Consider the following 21,454-nt stretch of genomic DNA (forward strand, 5'->3'; position numbering starts at 1 on the left):
GGTTTAATATTCAGGAGCTGCGTTGGACAGAACGAGTCGTGAGTCGGATTACACGAACAAACATTTAATTCATGTTGTGTACTTTTGAATTTTATGCAATATTGTCATGCAATGTTTTTTACTACTTTGGAAATAAGGTGTATATCAATAAATAATTAATGTTTCAGGAGGAGTTTCCTGGTCAGAGTCCCGCGTTCATCCATTTATTCAGTGTTGCTGTGGTTGAGACTTCTTCATCTAAAACATCCAGATATGAACCGGAAGCATCGACGGCCTTCAGCTGAATTTTCTTCATTAAGATCACAAATATTTACAGAGAAGTTCTTTGGACTGACAAAAGAAATATATATATATCGCTTCATTAATGTAAACAGTGATAAAGTCGAGCAGGAGGTCCTGCAGCGGAGCGACAGGTCGGTGTTCATCAGAGGAGCTGGAGTCACTGCGGTCAGCTCATGAAGGAGAAGTCAAAGTCGGCGAAGATGTCCTGCTGCTCGGCGGTGAGGACGCAAGGCGCTCGGGGCAACGTGAGCACCGGCTTCAGCCGCGTGAACTCCTCGTCAAAGTTACTGACGTCCTGCGGCGCTCTGATCACCGGCAGGAAGGGAGGCTTCGCCTTCTTGGTCAGGAGAGCGTCCCAGTCTGTCCCCTGAGGACACAGTCAGACGTCAGTGCTGTACAGATCCGTCGGGTTACCTGTCGCCCTGCAACATGTCTGACAGGCAGCTGAACACTGACCTGAAAGAATTGGTGTGCTTTGATCTCGGCGGCGTCGTCCTCTCCTGCTCCCAGCCTCAGATCAGGCTTCTTCTGCAGCAGCTGGAACAGGTGAGAGCAGCAGGGGGCGGAGTCAGTACGACAGAACACAGGTGATACCTCACTGAACGAGACCATGTGATGCGGAGGCGTGGTCACCTTCTGCATGAGGGACACGGAGTCTGGCGACAGGAAGCGAGGGTAGCTCACGTCGTCGTTAACGATGCTGTCGAACACCTCCTCCTCATCATCACCTGGGAACGGAGACTAAAAGGAGCAGCGTCACAGCACGGCTAGATCACAGGTGTGTCTGCATCCCACCTGAACACTGACTCAACACTACGTTAGCAGATACGAGAACTAGAAGATGGTCAGAACAGAAAGGAAACCTTCAAGTGGCTGGAACTGATATTTTTATAGAACGATGAAGCGATAAAGTGACGTTGCTGTCAGTCGTCCACCTGCAGCTCCCTCAGTTCATCCCTCCAAATAAAACATCTGTTTTTATTTACACACAGCTGCTGTGGTTGCACAAGAAAAGAAAAAGTGGAAAAGTCTCTGCAGCACACAGTCAGTAGCCAATTAATTACCATGGCAACAGATGTCCAGGCCCACTGGAAGACTCCTGCAGCTCCAATAGTTCAGGACTAAACTGTCCCTGTTGGGTCCTTTAAGTCAGTAGTTACCTCTGTTGTCCTCCTCTAAGAGTTACATCGCATTTTGATTACCTTATTATTATTAATTATTATTATTATTATTATTATTATTATTATTATTATTATATAAATAGTGAGTAATGTGTATTTGTTTATCCAGATAGTGAAGATAATTACTCTTTTCTACAGACACACACACTCCTGATGTGTTGGATTTAAGGACTGTAAGAAATTGTGCCTATTTTTATATTATATAATATATATTAACATATATTTTGTATTTTTGTATTTTATGACAACATCTGCCTGCTGCAACCAAGGCAGCTGTGGGAGTGATTAAAAACGGTGATGTTTTATCTGGACAGATCAACTCTGATACACAAATCCTCATCTGGAAGGTCCGACCTCCACACAAACAAACTGTGACCTTTAAAACAGTCGTCCTGTTTGAAAACTCCCTCCGCCGGGTTGCACACTCACCTCTCCCACCAGCATCTCGTAGGCCAGCACCCCCAGCCCCCACCAGTCCACACAGCGGGTGTAGTTGTTGTCCATTAGCACCTCTGGAGCCAGAAACTCCGGAGTCCCACAGAAGGTGGACGTCCGGTCTCCGTGGCCCATTCCTGCACACAGCACGGCGACACACTCAGTCAGAGCTGGTAACAACAATCATCCACCTTTAGTTCATTCTCAGGAATACACTGAGGCTGACCTTCATTATTAATGACACTGAGGTCACAACGAGCAGCAAATCTGATTAAATCAAAGTTAGCAAAACTTGGACATTAAACTCCCGTTGATTCACCTTCTTTGCACAAACCAAAGTCTGCTATCTGGATGAAGCCGTCCGCGTCCATCAGCAGGTTGTCCAACTTCAGATCTCTGACAGAGAACAGACCATCAACACATAGAACGGACCATCAACACATAGAACGGATCATCAACACATAGAACGGATCATCAACACAGAGAACGGACCATCAACACATAGAACGGATCATCAACACATAGAACGGATCATCAACACATAGAACAGACCATCAACACAGAACAGACCATCAACACATAGAACAGACCATCAACACATAGAACAGACCATCAACACATAGAACAGACCATCAACACAGAACAGACCATCAACACATAGAACAGACCATCAACACATAGAACAGACCATCAACACATAGAACAGACCATCAACATATAGAACGGACCATCAACACATAGAACGGACCATCAACATATAGAACGGACCATCAACACATAGAACAGACCATCAACACATAGAACAGACCATCAACACATAGAACAGACCATCAACACATAGAACAGACCATCAACACAGAACAGACCATCAACACAGAACAGACCATCAACACAGAACAGACCATCAACACATAGAACAGACCATCAACACATAGAACAGACCATCAACACATAGAACAGACCATCAACACAGAACAGACCATCAACACATAGAACAGACCATCAACACATAGAACAGACCATCAACACAGAACAGACCATCAACACATAGAACAGACCATCAACACATAGAACAGACCATCAACACATAGAACAGACCATCAACACATAGAACAGACCATCAACATATAGAACAGACCATCAACACATAGAACAGACCATCAACACAGAACAGACCATCAACACAGAACAGACCATCAACACAGAACAGACCATCAACACATAGAACAGACCATCAACACATAGAACAGACCATCAACACATAGAACAGACCATCAACACATAGAACAGACCATCAACACATAGAACAGACCATCAACACATAGAACAGACCATCAACACATAGAACAGATCATCAACATATAGAACAGACCATCAACATATAGAACAGACCATCAACACATAGAACAGACCATCAACACAGAACAGACCATCAACACATAGAACAGACCATCAACACATAGAACAGACCATCAACACAGAGAACAGACCATCAACACATAGAACAGACCATCAACACATAGAACAGACCATCAACACATAGAACAGACCATCAACACATAGAACAGATCATCAACACAGAACAGCCCATCAACACAGAGAACAGCCCATCAACACATAGAACAGACCATCAACACATAGAACAGACCATCAACACATAGAACAGACCATCAACACAGAGAACAGACCATCAACACATAGAACAGACCATCAACACATAGAACAGACCATCAACATAGAGAACGGATCATCAACACAGAGAACAGACCATCAACACATAGAACAGACCATCAACACATAGAACAGACCATCAACACATAGAACAGACCATCAACACAGAGAACAGACCATCAACACATAGAACAGACCATCAACACATAGAACAGACCATCAACACAGAGAACAGACCATCAACACATAGAACAGACCATCAACACAGAGAACAGATCATCAACACAGAGAACAGATCATCAACACATAGAACAGATCATCAACACATAGAACAGATCATCAACACAGAGAACAGATCATCAACACAGAGAACAGATCATCAACACAGAGAACAGCCCATCAACACAGAGAACAGATCATCAACACAGAGAACAGCCCATCAACACAGAGAACAGATCATCAACACAGAGAACAGATCATCAACAGATAGAACAGATCATCAACACAGAGAACAGATCATCAACACATAGAACAGATCATCAACACAGAGAACAGATCATCAACACAGAGAACAGATCATCAACACAGAGAACAGCCCATCAACACAGAGAACAGATCATCAACACATAGAACAGATCATCAACACAGAGAACAGATCATCAACACAGAGAACAGCCCATCAACACAGAGAACAGATCATCAACACATAGAACGGATCATCAACACATAGAACAGATCATCAACACAGAGAACAGCCCATCAACACAGAGAACAGATCATCAACACATAGAACGGATCATCAACACAGAGAACAGATCATCAACACAGAGAACAGCCCATCAACACAGAGAACAGATCATCAACACAGAGAACAGATCATCAACATATAGAACAGATCATCAACACAGAACAGCCCATCAACACAGAGAACAGCCCATCAACACAGAGAACAGATCATCAACACAGAGAACAGCCCATCAACACAGAGAACAGATCATCAACACAGAGAACAGATCATCAACACAGAGAACAGCCCATCAACACAGAGAACAGATCATCAACACAGAGAACAGATCATCAACACAGAGAACAGATCATCAACACAGAGAACAGCCCATCAACACAGAGAACAGATCATCAACACAGAGAACAGATCATCAACACAGAGAACAGATCATCAACACAGAGAACAGATCATCAACACAGAGAACAGATCATCAACACATAGAACAGCCCGTGCTCCAGACATCCGTCCATGATGGACGTTAGAGGGACTCACCTGTAGACTATTTTGTTGTGGTGGAGGAACTCGAGTCCGAGCAGCACACAGGAGGAGTAGAACCTGAGAACAGAGAGGCGACAGGTGACTCCACCGTCCGGTACTGATGCTGCTGCAGCTCTGGGTCGCCGTGAGCTCACCGGGTCTGAGACTCTGTGAAGATGCTGGTGTGGATGTGAGTCATCAGGTCTCCTCCGGGCGAGTACGCCATCACGAAGCACACGTGGTCGGCCGTCTGGAAGCAGCCGTACAGGTTCACCAGGAAGGGATGACGAGAGACGTTGATCACCTCGAAGATCCTCTTCTCACACATCAGGCTGAAACACACACACACACACACACACACACACACACACACACACACACACACACACACACACACACACACACACACACACACACACACACACACACACACACACACACACACACACACACACACACACATTTGTACTTACTTCCAAAACTATTTCCTACCTCCTCCCAGACTACTGTGTGGGCAAATAGTGCAACAATCTAAGAATAATGTTCCTCAACATAAAACTACAAAGAATTAGTGGATTTCATCGTCTACAGTTCATAATATCATTAAAAGATTCAGAGAATCTGGAGAAATCTCTGAACACAAGGGACAAGGATGGAAACTATTATTGGATGGTGGTGATCTTCGGCCCTCAGGCAGCACTGCATTAAAAACACTATTCTGGAGTGGAAATCACTGCATGGGCTCAGGAACACTTCTGAAGACCATCGTCTGTGAACACAGTTCATCGCTGCGACCACAAATGAGTATATATTTTTATTAAAAAAACAATAAAATCTCTCAGTTTCAACATTTGATCTCCTGCATCCAGTCTGCACTCACGGACACTTCTACCACCTTCCTACAGATGCAGCCCGGTGCGCTGCTGGTCTTTCTTTGTAAATCATCAAGGTGAGAAGTCGCTCACCTGTCGACTTCGTCACGTGTCACGATGTCGCCTTTCTTCAGGGCTTTGATGGCGTACAGTTTGCTCGACTTCTTGTACTCCGCCAGCAGCACCTGGGATCAGTTACAGGAGAGGAGGGGGGCTTCATTCATTATTCACCTTCAAATCTTTTTAAAGACATTCGCCTTCACCTGAGGCAGGAAGTGACTGCAGAGACATGACACCGACTGGGAACACCGTCTGCATTTTAAACTCGTATTTTCTGGTCCAAATGCTGCAGTACGGTGCTGCAGTACAGGAGAGCGACGTCTACAAGTACCTTTCCAAAGTGACCTCTTCCCAGGACCGAGATACACCTGAAGTCATCCATCTGCAGTCCTCCATCACCGCTGCAGGAGAACACAGAGGAACACCACCGCTCAGCTGCTGCAAACTCCTTCACTTACTAAACTCTTCTTAATTTACATCTGCTGAGTCAGAACTCAAATGTTCCACTGAGTCGAGAACCTTTTTTAGTCTTATAGCTTGTTTAAATGTGAAACAGAATAGGGAACACACTCAGGGAGTTTTCATTTTCAATGATCTTAAAATACAACAAATACATTTGTACAAAGGTTTTTTTAGTCTGATAGCTACGGTGGCCCTGAGGGTCAAACGCAAAAACATTTCACTACACGTAAAAACACAAGCAGATTGATTTGAGTTCTGTCCAATCACAAACAACATGTGATGTCCTACGCTGTCCGGTTTGTGAAGTGTTTTTGCGTTTGACCCTCAGGGCCACCGTAGATAAAACACAACATCAGCTACAGGGACACTGAAAGGATCAAAACAACAACAACAGTGACTGTGACGTACTGTGGAGGGGACGGAGCCGACGGGTGTCTCCTGAGCTGTGGACTCCTGTCGTTTCTGGGGGACTGAGAGACAAACTCACATCAACCAGAACTCTCAGGACAACAGAACCGTGACGAATGGAAGAACTATTTTTACAAAGTAAACTGTCGCTCACCAGTGGAGAGTCCTTCCTGGTCCTCCGTGTGCGATGTGGAGACCGACCGGATGGATCCTCCGAGAAGCTCAGACTTCCTACAGCAGCGTCTCTGAAAAAGACAGAAGAAGAGACTGTTTGTCCACCACTGAGTCCTGTAGTCTAACCGACCGGAGATCATCGATGTGTAAAGTGATTTTGGACATTAAACTGAATCAGGCTGAAGTTTTTAAATATCTCTCTTTTCATCAGTGTGTCACTGTAGACACTCCCTGACCTGAACTGACCTGGATATGATCAAATATTAATGTTCGTTTTTATAAAGATGAGACAGAGTCGTTTCCTCCCCAAAAAAAAAACTGGTGCCGCTGCTGAAAGCATTCAGACTGACATTTAATGTTTAGTTAAATGTTTTCTGCCTTCAACTGATTGTTGGAGAGTTGAAACCTTTTAAAACGATTTCAGACAGTAACTCATCCAACCGGAGAACAAAAGTAGTTTGGGATACTTCCTCTGATGGATTCATCCACATTAGCTGCTCTACTGACTATGTGGGGCAGCAGGAGGGGTGTGTGTGTGTGTGTGTGTGTGTGTGTGTGTGTGTGTGTGTGTGTGTGTGTGTGTGTGTGTGTGTGTGTGTGTGTGTGTGTGTGTGTGTGTGTGTGTGTGTGTGTGTGTGTGTGATCTCCAAGTTCCTCTCTGACATCCTGGATTGATACTGCATCCTCATTTAAAACAGATTTTACGTAATCTAAAATGGTTCTTTTAGCTACTCTTCAATTCAATGTTCATATTTTCTAATTTCTTTTCCTTTTAACTTTTATTTTGTGTACTATTTACATAGTGTGTACTTTTAAGTTATTTTTACTTTATTCTTTGCCCTTTTCACCCTCGTTAAAATGGGAACATCATGTTCATCATCATCATCATGTTTTACACGATGATACATTTCAGTTCTGTTCAAATAGAAATTTTAATTAAAAAATAAGAATAAAATCAGCTTCCTGGAGAACCAAACGTAACCTGGTCTAACCTGTGCAGGTAAACACAGTCACCGTCTCCAGTTTGTAAAGCAGGCTCTCTCTTAGAAACCCTGATGACATCACTATGACATCGTCAAGTTTCTTTTCTCACTCAAGAAAAGACTCCTACAGAGGACATCATACAGCTGCGTACGACTGGTAAACTGACCTGTGTGTGTACCATCCCTGACCGGCCCTTTAAAATGTCATGAGTCAGTAAACCAGAGACGATTATTAGAAGTCCTCAGTGTGTGTGTGTGTGTGTGTGTGTGTGTGTGTGTGTGTGTGTGTGTGTGTGTGTGTGTGTGTGTGTGTGTGTGTGTGTGTGTGTGTGTGTGTGTGTGTGTGTGTGTGTGTGTGTGTGTGTGTGTGTGTGTGTGCGTGCGCGTGCGCGTGTTGATGGTAATGAAGCAGCGGTGCAGCTCGCTGATGTGTGTTTATAGTTTTTAAACCACAGCCGAGCACAAACTACAGAGTTAAAAGAAACTCTTTTTAATGACCTCAGGAACTATTATTCTACAAACTCTGACTGCAGCTCAGTGAAAACTTTGCTAACAGGCTTCGCTGAGTTATCTGAGCGGGTCCAAACGCGTCCTCGGGCCTTCGGGGAGACACAAGGCCAGAAGTATCTCTCTTTCCCGACTGCTCTCTAATGGATGTGACACAGAGGTGCTTCTGGGTCATCATGGCGTCCTCAGACGGCGCCGAGCCTTACCGTGCTGGAGAGGTGCTGGACGACGCTGGGCCGGAGGGAAGCGCCGCTAACGGAGGGCTCATGGGCTCCAGGGAGCTGCAGGGAGGCAGGATGCTCATCATCAGACGACCCCAGGTGGCAAAGTTCATATTCATCTGGGCGGCACGCAGGAAGTCCTTCCCTGGGAGGAGGAAGGAAGGTTGAAGATTGTTGCACAAACACAAAAGTGTGCTGGCTGACATGAAAACACGTTGATTTCTGGGTAAAATAATTAAAGCTGCAGATGTTTTGTTGGGTGAGAAGTGAGTCCTAACATGGAAGAGCACTGTTAGTTAGACACAGAACAGGACTCCATCTAAAAACGCCTGAAAATCCCGTGTGGAGAAAAAGAATATTAATACAGTTCATATGATCAAAAGACCTGACACAGCATGAATGAATGAATGAATGAATGAATGAATGAATGAATGAATGAATGAATGAATGAACCTTTCTCTTTGGGGAAGATTCTCCTCTGTCTCTGGAGTTTGGAGCGCCGCTCGATGACCGGATTGATGAAGGTCACCTGGAGATGAAGAGAGGAGCTGGTGATGCTCAGGTCCAGAACTGATGGAGGTTCTGGTCCTGATGGGTTTAATTCAGCCACAACATCTTACTCTTTCTATATTTCTGGTGGTAATAAAATAAGAAATAGAGAATGTGATGGACAGATTTGGAACTAATTGTGTCTTATGGATGGTTTCATTTTGATTTTAAAGCTCCTGCAGGATCACAGCAGTGAGTGAAGTGTGTCTGAAGATGAGATGAAGGACCTCGATGAAGAGGATGCCCTGCGGCTCCAGCTGCAGACACATGCCGTGTCGTCGGTTATCCAGGAAGTCCTCAAGCCGCAGGAACTTCACCCCACTCAACGCTCGCCAGTCTCTCCAGTACACAGCGATCTCCAGCTCGCGGGACTTCATCAGCACACAGAAAACAAATATTTATGAATGCTCGTCAGTTCATATTTCAGCGAGAGATATTTCCAAGCAGCTCGGTGCACCACAGGTGGATAACATGTGAAACAGGAATCAGTAACTGCATCCTACTAATTGTTCATGAATTCTTTTAAAACAGACTTCTGTAATGGCTCTAATAATGAAGTGGTTCTGTTGGATCTATGCCATCCAATAATACACTCTCTTACAAATCTTCCACTCATGTGAATGTTTGTAACGCATGTACATATTTTAATGCAATGGGAGCTGGAGAAGAACAAGAAAATTGCTTCGAGGCTAAAAACTTCTACGAACCACATAAAAGGGACGTGTTGTTAATTCAAGGATGCAGCGCTGCGTGCCATCTTCTGGTTTGTCCTCCAGCCTCACCGTCCACCTCTGCAGTCTAACTGGTTATGTGTATACGAGAGAAAGCTACGCTCGGTCCAGCTCCTCCTCCGATACCCAAGTTCCTCTCTGACATCCTGGATTGATACTGCATCCTCATTTAAAACAGATTTTACGTAATCTAAAATGGTTCTTTTAGCTATTCCTCAATTCAGTGTTCATATTTTCTAATTTCTTTTCCTTTTAACTTTTATTTTATGTGTACTATTTACATAGTGTGTACTTTTAAGTTATTTTTACTTTATTCTTTGCCCTTTTCACCCTCGTTAAAATGGGAACATCATGTTCATCATCATCATCATCATCATGTTTTACACGATGATACATTTCAGTTCTGTTCAAATAGAAATTTTAATTAAAAAATAAGAATAAAATCAGCTTCCTGGAGAACCAAACGTAACCTGGTCTAACCTGTGCAGGTAAACACAGTCACCGTCTCCAGTTTGTAAAGCAGGCTCTCTCTTAGAAACCCTGATGACATCACTATGACATCGTCAAGTTTCTTTTCTCACTCGAGAAAAGACTCCTACAGAGGACATCATACAGCTGCGTACGACTGGTAAACTGACCTGTGTGTGTACCATCCCTGACCGGCCCTTTAAAATGTCATGAGTCAGTAAACCAGAGACGATTATTAGAAGTCCTCAGTGTGTGTGTGTGTGTGTGTGTGTGTGTGTGTGTGTGTGTGTGTGTGTGTGTGTGTGTGTGTGTGTGTGTGTGTGTGTGTGTGTGTGTGTGTGTGTGTGTGTGTGTGTGTGTGTGTGTGTGTGTGTGTGTGTGTGTGTGTGTGTGTGTGTGTGTGTTTAAAGCCAGATTAGATCTGAGGATTAGCAGCAGGATTACACATGGGGAGCAGGAGGTGGACAAAATCAAAAACTCAAAGAGTCAGAAGTCAGAGTTACTGTTCTCAGACATGTTCACTGACTGACAGGACAGTTTGTGATAAAATATCAAGACAAGAAAGTCACTGTACCTACGGTAGGGTCAGCGTTTAGCTTCTTACATCGCACTGTTTATAAAAGTGTTTGTAGTTTACAGCTCTGAAAAATGGTTCCGATGCAGAAGTGTCTTCAGCTGCAATACCAGCGAGTGCCACTAGAGGTCGGCTCCAAAAAGCCTCCGGCTCCATAGACTCCCATTCAACTTCTCTCATTAAATACAAAGTGAATAAAATGTGTCCATCAGTTATCTCGGTGTTGTTAGCTAAAGTCACTCCTTCTTATTAGTTTTCTGGAGGTCCATCTGAAAATAATCCCTCATTCATTAGAAAAATAAACCTTTTGTGTGCCTAGAAGCAGTCTTAGATCTTTTACTTAAAATAAAATCTTTGTGTTTCTTTTTTTGTTGATTGTAGATTCATTTTGTGACTGCATCGAAACATACGAGTTAAATGACTTGAACATCTTAAAGATTTCTTTAAAAGCAACAGAGAGGGATCTGTCAGCTGGTGGAGGATGAGCAGAACCAGTCCTACAGCCGAGAGGAGGATTGAGCTCACAGGAGACGTTAGAGATGATAAAAAAGAAAGCTTGTAAATAATTTTACACATTAGTTAAATGTTATCCCTAATTTTCTGTATTCTTAAACCCTCTCCAGACAACATCATGACGAGCTTCTTTAATGGTAATAATTACAAATATTCATCAGGTCTTAGAGGAGAATATTTGAGCCTCTTCAGAAATGAGCTGACTTTAGTGCTGCTGACCTACATCAGAGATGTATTTAAGTCTTTCGTGTGAGTCACTGTGTGAATTGAAAGCAACTGACCCGTTCCAGTTCAATGCTGAAGCTCTGGCCCCAGGCCTCTTTACCCATCTGTCTCCAGTGGGAGCGTCCCACCACTCTGTTGTCCACCTTCAGGACAGCGCTGATCTCCGCTGCAACACAAAGGATACGAACGAGTAAAAAAAACTACATGAGTTTTCTGCCATGAACACACACACACAACAAATTTGCTAAGTTTCATCAAAATTTCTTCTACACGACTGGAAGCTTATCAGTTCTCAAACTTGTTGCAGCTCAAAAACTTAGAAATCAAAAACCTGTTTTTATAAAGCAAAAGCAGCAGAGGACAGTTTCATTTTAAAAAAAAAATTTAATTCTGTAGTCTGCAGTTAGAAATAAAAATACAGCGTAATTTCAGTCTCTGTTCCAGGAAGTCTGAACAACATCCAACTGTTATTAAATAAACAGATTTTAAATTTCACGATGCTTTAAATCTCTGAACCCCCCAATTCTACCATTTATCAGCCAGAAACTATAAAAATAGAAATTAATTAGAAATTTCTGATAGGTCTTGAACTAATAAATGTGCAGTTAACACAAATCTGAGTTTAAAACAGTGATGTTTGATGTAAATCTCCAAAAATAAACTGCTGGATCCAGATGGTGTAAAAAAAACATTAAAAAAAAACACCTCTGTTCAGTGGGAAGACTTCAAGGACTCAGCTCAGACCAACAGTAACAGCTGGAGCCCCGCCCCCTTTTTTTCTTACAATATCAGTAACACTTAGAAAAATGTTGGACAGTATTTCATCTTTTGTTAATTTTTGTAATTGACATGATTTTTCATCCTCTGTGGTTTCTGACGTTCTCACTGTGTTCTCATGCACACAGACATGTCTGAGTTCTCCCTGCTGTCATCCGTGATGCTGTGGTTTCCATGGAGACACGGGGAGGAAACATGGGACAGCAGCAAAACACACCCGGAAACTGCTCGGGGTTCAGAGGGTTTCATTTACGGGAGTTCAGGCCAGGTTCGTATCAACGTATGTAAATAAATAAAAACAAAGATCTAGTGTAAATCTCACCGCCGAGCGTCGACTTACTGGAAAGGTCGTCCGCCTTGCTGCTCCTCCCGTTGCCGCCGCGTCCAGACAGCCCGGCTCTCATCTTCAGTGCCCTCCCGTCCGAGACGCTTCCAGGCGTGTACGGGATGCTGGTCACGCGGCCGCGGCCCGGAACCGACTCCAGCAGGTCTTGGCAACCCATCAAACATACTTCTAACCGACCTGAGGGACAGCGTTTCATTACCAGTTCAAACATGAGAAAAACCTACCGGCATCCCTCTAAACACTGAGGTCACATGAGATGTTAAAAATGTGTTTTTAAATGCAGTAGCTTTAAAGTAGGAACCTGTCAGACAGGCCGGTTTGAAGAAGGAGGAAGAGGAGGAGGCGGACGATGAGACTCTGGTGTGTTTCTTTGGCGTGCCGTAGGTCGGTGAGGTTCCCGACACCAGCTCCTCTCTGATGGCCGCCCGTGTGGGATGGTCCTGAGGCAGCTCGCTCAGACGTCTCTCCAGGGAGAGACGCAGCAGGTCCACCTTCTGGGAGGACTCCTGCATTCGAGCCTGGGCCTGAGGGACACAGGACACAGAGCTCCACCACGTTTTCACAGAGAACTGATCGGTCTGTCGGCGACGTTTTCATCCGTTATGTCGTACTTAACCTGCTCTAGAGCAAGCTAGATCTGCTGCATCAGTTACCATGGCGACGCACCCTGTTGAGAAGTGGACCAGCCTTCCCACAGTTAAACCTGAAGTTACCTCACTGACCTCATATCCTGCCTCAGGTGTGACTCACCTGTACGTACCTACATTTCACAGTTTGTAGATGGTCCCGTGCTGACTGGTGTGGTATATTTTTTGATAATTCACACACAGAATGGAAGTTCATTAATGCTCACTAAGATGAACTTGATTAACAGGAGGTGTCTTTGGCATATTGTAGCATTATTAATATTATTAATATTATTTTGAGTTCTCACGGTCTTGTTTCCTGTTTTCATTTTTTAACGCTTTTATTTTGAAAGGCACTCGCTTAGTTTCGTGTTGCGCGAAACGCAACAAAGGAATAGATGTTTGAGAAAACAGTAAATTAATCGTTGTAAGATATGAGCGCCCTCCAAAGAGCTCAATATTTGTTACTGTACTGTTATGTTAAGATGTGTTATTTGATTGAGTTGTGAACTGAAATTAGTTTAAATGAATGAAATTAGTTTAACATTAGCCGGTGTTTAGACTGCTGTAATACTGAGAGACTGAATGGGACGTAACGGGATGTGTGTTTATATATGTTTATGTGACGCACAAAAAAAAAAAAAAAAGGTCACTTTTTATTTTTTGTTTTGTTTTTGTTTAACAAATGTAAATTTGTTTCGTATTAATTGTCTGTGAACTGGTTGAGAGCAGTGACAGAATAGAGAAACAGCTATAATATGAATTTACTCTAAAGTCTGCCTCACCTGTGGCCAGCAGGGGGCGGTGTGGCCAGCAGGGGGCGGTGTGGCCAGCTGCGGGGGGTTTGGCCAGCAGAGGGCGGTGTGACCAGTAGGGGGTGGTGTGGCCAGCAGGGGGCGGTGTGGCCAGGAGGGGGTGGTGTGGCCAGCAGGGGGCGGTGTGGCCAGCAGGGGGTGGTGTGGCCAGCAGGGAGCGGTGTGGCCAGCAGGGGGCGGTGTGGCCAGCAGGGAGCGGTGTGGCCAGCAGGGGGCGGTGTGGCCAGCAGGGGGTGGTGTGGCCAGCAGGGAGCGGTGTGGCCAGCAGGGGGCGGTGTGGCCAGCAGGGAGCGGTGTGGCCAGCAGGGGGCGGTGTGGCCAGCAGGGGGCGGTGTGGCCAGCAGGGAGCGGTGTGGCCAGCAGGGGGCGGTGTGGCCAGTAGGCCAGTAGGGGGCGGTGTGACTAACAGGGCGGTTTTAACGGCTCGTTTCATGTTAAGTCTGTTCGGTTTATGTTCAGAAAAAAGACGAGAGTTATGTTTTCTTTAGCTAATGCTAGCCCTGTCGGCTAACGTATACAATGTTGGTCATTCTGTCTAATCAGTGCCGCCAGGTGTAATAATTTCCATCTGTAATAATTTCCATCTGTAATAATCTTCATCTTTATGCGTCCCACAGCAGATACCTGCTCATGCAGTAAGTGTGTAAACAGCTACTATGGTTTAAATACCAGTTTATAACATCAAATAAGGGGATTTAAGGACAATATTACATTGTGTGTGAATAAATAAAAAAGGATATTGTGACTCTGTAATGTTTTGTTTTGGTAACTTTGATGTCATCTAGTCAAAACACATTTCCCACATTAGATGTCTGATAAAAGTATTTTTGTTGTGATATTTTGTCAAGAAACAGAATTGAATACAGTGGACACAGTTCATCACAAAGATTTTTCACTTTGAAAGTTCACACACACACACAGACACACACACACACACACACACACACACACACACAGACACACACACACACACACACAGACACACACACACAGACACACACACACACACACACACACACACACACACACACACACACACACACACACACACACACACACACACACACACACACACACACACACACACACACACAGACACACACACACACACACACACACACACACACACACACACACACACACACACACACACACACACACACACACACACACACACACACACACACACACACACACGGCTGCCTGACTGGACCTGGAACATTTACATCAGCTCCAACAGTGATTTGCATTTCATAAATCAAGCTGACTCAGTTGAAGTGACGCTACAGTTTATAACTCTGACTCAGTGAGGACCATCCTGAGATATAAAATCATTATTATTATGATGATGATGATGATGATGATCCTGCAGGTACCCACCTCTGCCAGCACGCGGCGGTCCTGGATCTTATGACCACTCAGTTGTCTCACCACGTTTTTAGCACCTTCTGCTACAGCGGACTCGATCTTCATGTGGTGCATGAGTTCATCCACCCGCAGCTCCCGAGGACTGATCACCTCCACCGGGGGACCTGAGGCAGGCGGAGCAGGTGGTGGTCGACATCATCATCATCATCCTCATTATTAGTTTCCACAGCCACTTGGGTTTTTGATCAATTTGTCGCATTACAACCGTTCAAACTTACTGAGGAGCAGCCGTCCTCATTACGACAGAACTTTCATGTGAGAGGTCAGAGGTCAGATTTACCGTGTGGGCCGTCCCGCTCTCCGTCTCTGGCCTGACTGACTTTGATGATCTGCATGCGCAGCAGCTCGATCTTGGTGCGGCTGTCCTGCAACATCTGCTGAGCCGTCGACAGCATCTTCCTGTCCTGAAGATCAAAGCAGCTCATATTAAAAACAACAGCGTGGTTCAGCAGGTAAAAGTGCAGATTGTGTAATGACAAGCTGAATCGAAAAAGTGTCTGTTCAGTCGACCGTAAAACCATCAAAGCCCCACATGAAGGAATGTAAACATCAGACTTATTTCATTATTGTTTTCTTCTGAATCATGAGGTGGTTGAACTCATCCTTCAGTTCTCTGAGCTGTCGGAACGTATCAGAGAAAAATAAGAGAAATAACTCAGAAGCTGCTGGAACTGATACCAGACTCACTGTGTGTGTGTGTGTGTGTGTGTGTGTGTGTGTGTGTGTGTGTGTGTGTGTGTGTGTGTGTGTGTGTGTGTGTGTGTGTGTGTGTGTGTGTGTGTGTGTGTGTGTGTGTGTGTACCTTCACTGAGCTGTTGGAGTACGTGTGGATCATGTTCTCCGCTCCCTGTTTCACTTTGGTCTCCATGGTAAGTTGTTTCTTTAGGGTTCTCACTCGGCCTGCCAGCGGTGATGTCACGTCCTCCCACTGACACGACTCTGCTGATTGGCTCTCCTCTTCCTCACAGCAACCTGTTTATGAAAACAAAAACGTGGGACACATGATGGGATATGATTTAAATCTGTTCAATAGTATGAGTATCAGATTCCGTTGAATTTATTTCACACAGAGAAGATGGGAGTAGAAGAAGAAACGAAGGAGGAACTTCTCCAGCTGGAGCTCCTCCTCATGAGCTCCTGGTAATGAACCGGCCTTCATGAAGCCCTGCGTGAACAAGGATTGAAACAGCACAGACTGCTGATTCCCACTCATTGTTTTTCTCTCCAGATTTCGTTATGAATGAGGTCCCTGGAGTTTCAATATTAAGATGATTGTTGGGGAGATTCTCCGTTAACATAAGAAAAGACCCTGTGAGGTTTCTGTCACCTGTGGCGCCGTCCTTCTCGGTGGCCATGGACCGCGCGTTGAGCTCCTGCAGCTGCCAGTGCAGCTTCTCCAGCTTGCGGCTGGAGACCTTGAGTTGGCCCTCCACGTCGGCTGCGCTCTTGCGGCTGGTGACGGCCCGCCGCATCCTCTCCGCAGCATCCTTGATCTTCAGCTCCCGCTGGATCTCCTGCCTGAGCAGCGTACGAGCGTCCTCCAACCGCTGCTGGAACTCCGGGTCCAGGATGTCCCACTCATCCAGATCCTGCAGTTTCCCGCTCTGGAGAAAGACACCAGGACGTCGCTGTACATCTTAATATCATATTCAATCCTTTATGCGTCATGTGACAAGCTGTCTGGATTACACTTTGTGAAATCATGTTAATACCATTCATTGTGGGAGCTGTTTTTGTTACTCACATCATCACAGTCTTTCTGAACACATGTGAAACTGTTGGGGAACTAAATTCCAATTAATATCTAACATTATAATCGCTCATTCCACAGTATAGGATATTTAAAGGGGGAAAAATGTAAACCTAAACCTAACCTTCGATTAATGCCTCCAAAAAAAGACAGAAGTCCCACGGACTGTTAGGAACCAGTAGGAAGGATGTTAAACTAAACAGCACCAAAGGTTTATCAACTACAGCAACGCCACAATGGCTCCCCCTGGTGGGAAAAGAGAAGAAGATATTTTCATTTAAATCCCTGTCGGTGTCAGGAAGGTTTTTAGTATCAAAGTTATTTTTTTTTTCATTATTCAATTCATTTAGTCTTTAATAAAAACACCCAGAAAACGTCTGAGCTTCTGAGCTCAGACAGACGGGTGCAGAGGAAACAGCTGCTGCTCACAGACGGGATGTAAACGTGTTCGTAGCTTCCAGGTCGGAACAATGAGGCCGATGCAGAAATGACTTCAGCTAACAACACCGAGAGAACTGATGGACACATTTTATTCACTTTGGATTTGATGAGAGAAGTTGAATGGGAGTCTATGGAGCCGGAGGCTTTTTGGAGCCGACCTCTAGTGGCACTCGCTGGTATTGCAGCTGAAGACACTTCTGGATCGGAATCATTTTACAGACCTGAAGCTACGAACACTTTTATAAACAGTCTGTGGTTTTATATATACTTGATTCCAAAACTAAAATGATCAATCTGATATGGAAATTGTGTTTTTTTTTAATGCATAAATGAAAGTATCTATCTATCTGTCTGTCTGTCTGTCTGTCTGTCTGTCTGTCTGTCTGTATCTATCTATCTATCTATCTGTCTGTCTGTCTGTCTGTCTGTCTGTCTGTCTGTCTATCTATCTATCTATCTATCTATCTATCTATCTATCTATCTATCTATCTATCTGTCTATCTATCTATCTATCTATCTATCTATCTATCTATCTATCTATCTATCTATCTATCTATCTATCTATCTATCTATCTATCTATCTATCTATCTATCTATCTATCTATCTATCTATCGTTTCGGTTCTTTCAGGTCATTAATCTGACGTCACCAACCTGTCGTGACTCCTGTGATTTCGGGTTATTTCCTTGTTGGACATGAAAGCTGTTCAAACAGAGACACTCCCTTTTAAAAACTAACTAACTTAACACAACACAAACAGAATCAATCAGCTGCAGCAGAGTGAGTGTTTTAGACTCAGTCTTTGAACTTCGTTTCAGTCTGACGGAGGACTGCCTGCTGTGGTGCAGTGAAGCCGTCTCATAAATACCTACACTTTCAAATAATTACCCAGTACTCTCCCACAGGAGGCGCTCTAACACAGGATGACACACATTGAGAGTCTTCAACAGAAAAGGACCTGTAGGAGTGGTTTTAATCTGTTGTACCTGGTCAGCTGTTAAACACCCAGTGTGAACATGTTGGTGTGAGATGTCTCTGAAACAGGACATTAATAATAAATAAACCAGGTCCACTTTTTAGTCATCTGAAACAACAGGACAGTAAATCCTCTCAGCAGCTCCTATTTTCTCCAAATTGCTGGATGATGAAATATTTGCCTTTAACAACCAGGTTTTATTTGTTGAGTTGTTTTGTACAACTGTTTTCATTGACAGTCATCATTTCATAATGCCTCCGTACACTGATGAGAGACACTGTGACTCACACAGAACAATACAAACACTCCCTTCACGCCGGTCCTGATGTTCAGCGTGTTTGAGGAGCTGATTTATTTAAACGTTGTTTTACAGACTGTTCTGTTTCTGTTGAAGTTCCACCGAGAGGCGTTCCTAATATTCTGACCATCTAATTCATATCAATCCACCCAAATGTGTGATCTCTTCGTCCATCACAGTAGTTCAGTGTAGAGGATGTCATCTGGAACACCAGCTGTAATGTACACATCTGCGTGTGTGTTTACAGATGTATTTGTGTGTGTATTTCCAAATGTGTGTTTGTGCATGTTAACAGATGTGTGTGTGTATATACAGATGTGTGTGTGTGGGGGGGGGTGTTTGTGTGTATTTACAGATGTGTATATTTACAGATGTGTGTGTTTACATATGTGTGTATATACAGATGTGTGTGTGTGTGTGTTTACAGATGTGTGTGTGTATATTTACAGATGTGTGTGTGTGTGTGTGTGTTTACAGATGTGTGTGTATTTACAGATGTGTGTGTGCGTTTACAGATGTGTGTGTGTGCGTTTACAGATGTGTGTGCTGCAAACTGAATAGAGATTGTCCCACATTTATAAATGTGACTACATATTCAGATTGAGACACAGTTACATAACTCTCCACACACATTTCCAATAACTGTGGTGTGAATGGCTCCACACAAACACCACGAGGCATCTGATCAGTCCACCATTCACCCTGCAGCAAAACAACAAGACCAACATCCATCCAGAGTCACAGAGATCCATGCAGAGACATACACCTGCAGCAGATCTGCAGCAGATCTGCAGCAGAGGGTCTGAACCTGCAGAGTCCTGATCAGCATCACATGAGGAGACACACCGAACTTTGGGAGAATTAGACCAGGAACAACCTTCACACACTGAACCGGCACAACTGGAGCTCTTTTTCAGAATTTAGGTATTTTTCTTTACTCTATGAAATTACTGACAAATACAAATCATTAATGTCGGTGTGCTTAAGGACATCCTCGCTTTACTTTTCCTGCTTAAACTGTATGTTTTCTATAAGTTATTAAACATCTTTGTTGGATCTATTGATTAAAACGCTCCATCTTCTTCGCCTGGTATTCTGTTAATCTTTCTGAAAAAAGACTCGTGATAATGATGTGGCTCCAGCTTATTAAGGGTTTGTACAGTTGTTCATATAGAGCTCGACATGCTGTGTTAATGGTGAAAGATGTTTCTGACACTATTAAATAAATATGATCAAGAACACAAGACAATAATCAAAGTAATATCACTGACTGAATTTAAAGCGATATTACCATCATCATCATCATCTCCGTAGTTCACCACAAATAGGAAACCACACTCTTTCATTTTGTCAGCAGACACATCAGCTGCTGAGCTAGTCTGTCCTTTGTATGTATTAATTTCTATTATCCTGTGTATCACCTGACAGACACACCTCCTGGCAATCAAAACAAGCCTACCTGTCCCTGTCCTCAGTCTGATCTAATGAAGACACAGTAGACCTGCTGGTTTTAGATTTAGACCAAAACACACCACCAGGCTCCAAATTGTTAATCATAATTTGAAATGATAGAAACTTATAAAGTGCCCTTTCACCAGCATGTCAGACAGGATAACTTTCTCCTCCAAACCAGCAGGTTGTGGGTGTTTGCTCAGAAAAAAACTCCACAAAAACATGTGAGCCAACAACCTTTGTAATAAAATAAAAATAAAAAGGTGACTCCAAGTGTCAGCTCAGGTGTTTGGGGTCTAAGAGAACCAGAGTAAGTCAGTGATGAAACAGGACGAACAGGTAAATCCAGTGCAGCATTTAACTCACCTGTGCGACAGGTAACAGAGGCGGAAAGCCGGCACGCGATGTCTGCTTTGTGACTAAAACATCACCTGGGGAGTTTTGAAAGGAGTTACCTGTAATGATAACCCGGACATGGTGGCTGTCAGTTCACCGCTGGACATTCAAACGGCGGCAATGTCCGACGATCTGACCGCCAACGGTCCTCTTCAGGGCCGAGAGCCAGTGAAGGAGGTCCGGGGGGACGGACACGACGATCCGCGGTGCTCTGACGGCGGGACGTGACGCTCTGACCGGCGGCTGAAGCTGCTCTCACTCACCGCCTCACCGCGGGTTTCATCCCGGACTGGAAACAAATCTGGACTAAAGTTTGAATTCACTTCGGCACGGGCTCGAGGCGACGTCGACCCCGGCGTCAGTGGACTGCGTCCTGATTGGTTGGCGGCCGGTAACGACAGAGGCCCGCAGCAGCCAATCAGATTTGATCATTTGATGCACCTGCCGAGTTATGCTGATGATGCGTTCAGGTGGCCCTTTGCTTCTCCTGTCTGGTAGAAATAAACAGATGAAATTAATATTCACTGTTTAATAATTTAGATGTTTTTTCAGGTTTTAATCTTTGTTTT

At 44.1% G+C, this 21,454-nt stretch overlaps 1 protein-coding gene across 1 annotated transcript; it reads right to left on the reverse strand.

The window, feature by feature from the left end:
- Positions 1–277: 277 nt before the first annotated feature.
- pkn3 (protein kinase N3) lies at positions 278–21,213 on the reverse strand. The gene is made up of 22 exons (XM_069717329.1): positions 20,945–21,213; positions 16,900–17,176; positions 16,375–16,544; positions 15,853–15,976; positions 15,525–15,676; positions 13,005–13,227; positions 12,698–12,880; positions 11,637–11,746; positions 9,297–9,440; positions 8,974–9,049; positions 8,506–8,665; positions 6,790–6,880; positions 6,636–6,697; positions 6,097–6,166; positions 5,799–5,890; positions 4,989–5,165; positions 4,849–4,911; positions 2,218–2,294; positions 1,893–2,035; positions 916–1,023; positions 739–819; positions 278–649 (listed from the first exon to the last, which is right to left on the reverse strand). Exons 1-22 carry the CDS (start codon positions 20,990–20,992, stop codon positions 449–451), a joined length of 2,832 nt encoding a protein of 943 aa, XP_069573430.1. The 5' UTR covers positions 20,993–21,213; the 3' UTR covers positions 278–448.
- Between the last annotated feature and the right edge of the window lie 241 nt (positions 21,214–21,454).

Source organism: Brachyistius frenatus, unplaced genomic scaffold, assembly GCF_029030835.1.
Source record: "Brachyistius frenatus isolate BFR_SWC_R1_liver_20210118 unplaced genomic scaffold, ASM2903083v1 Contig_172, whole genome shotgun sequence".
Taxonomy (NCBI): Eukaryota; Metazoa; Chordata; class Actinopteri; family Embiotocidae; genus Brachyistius; species Brachyistius frenatus.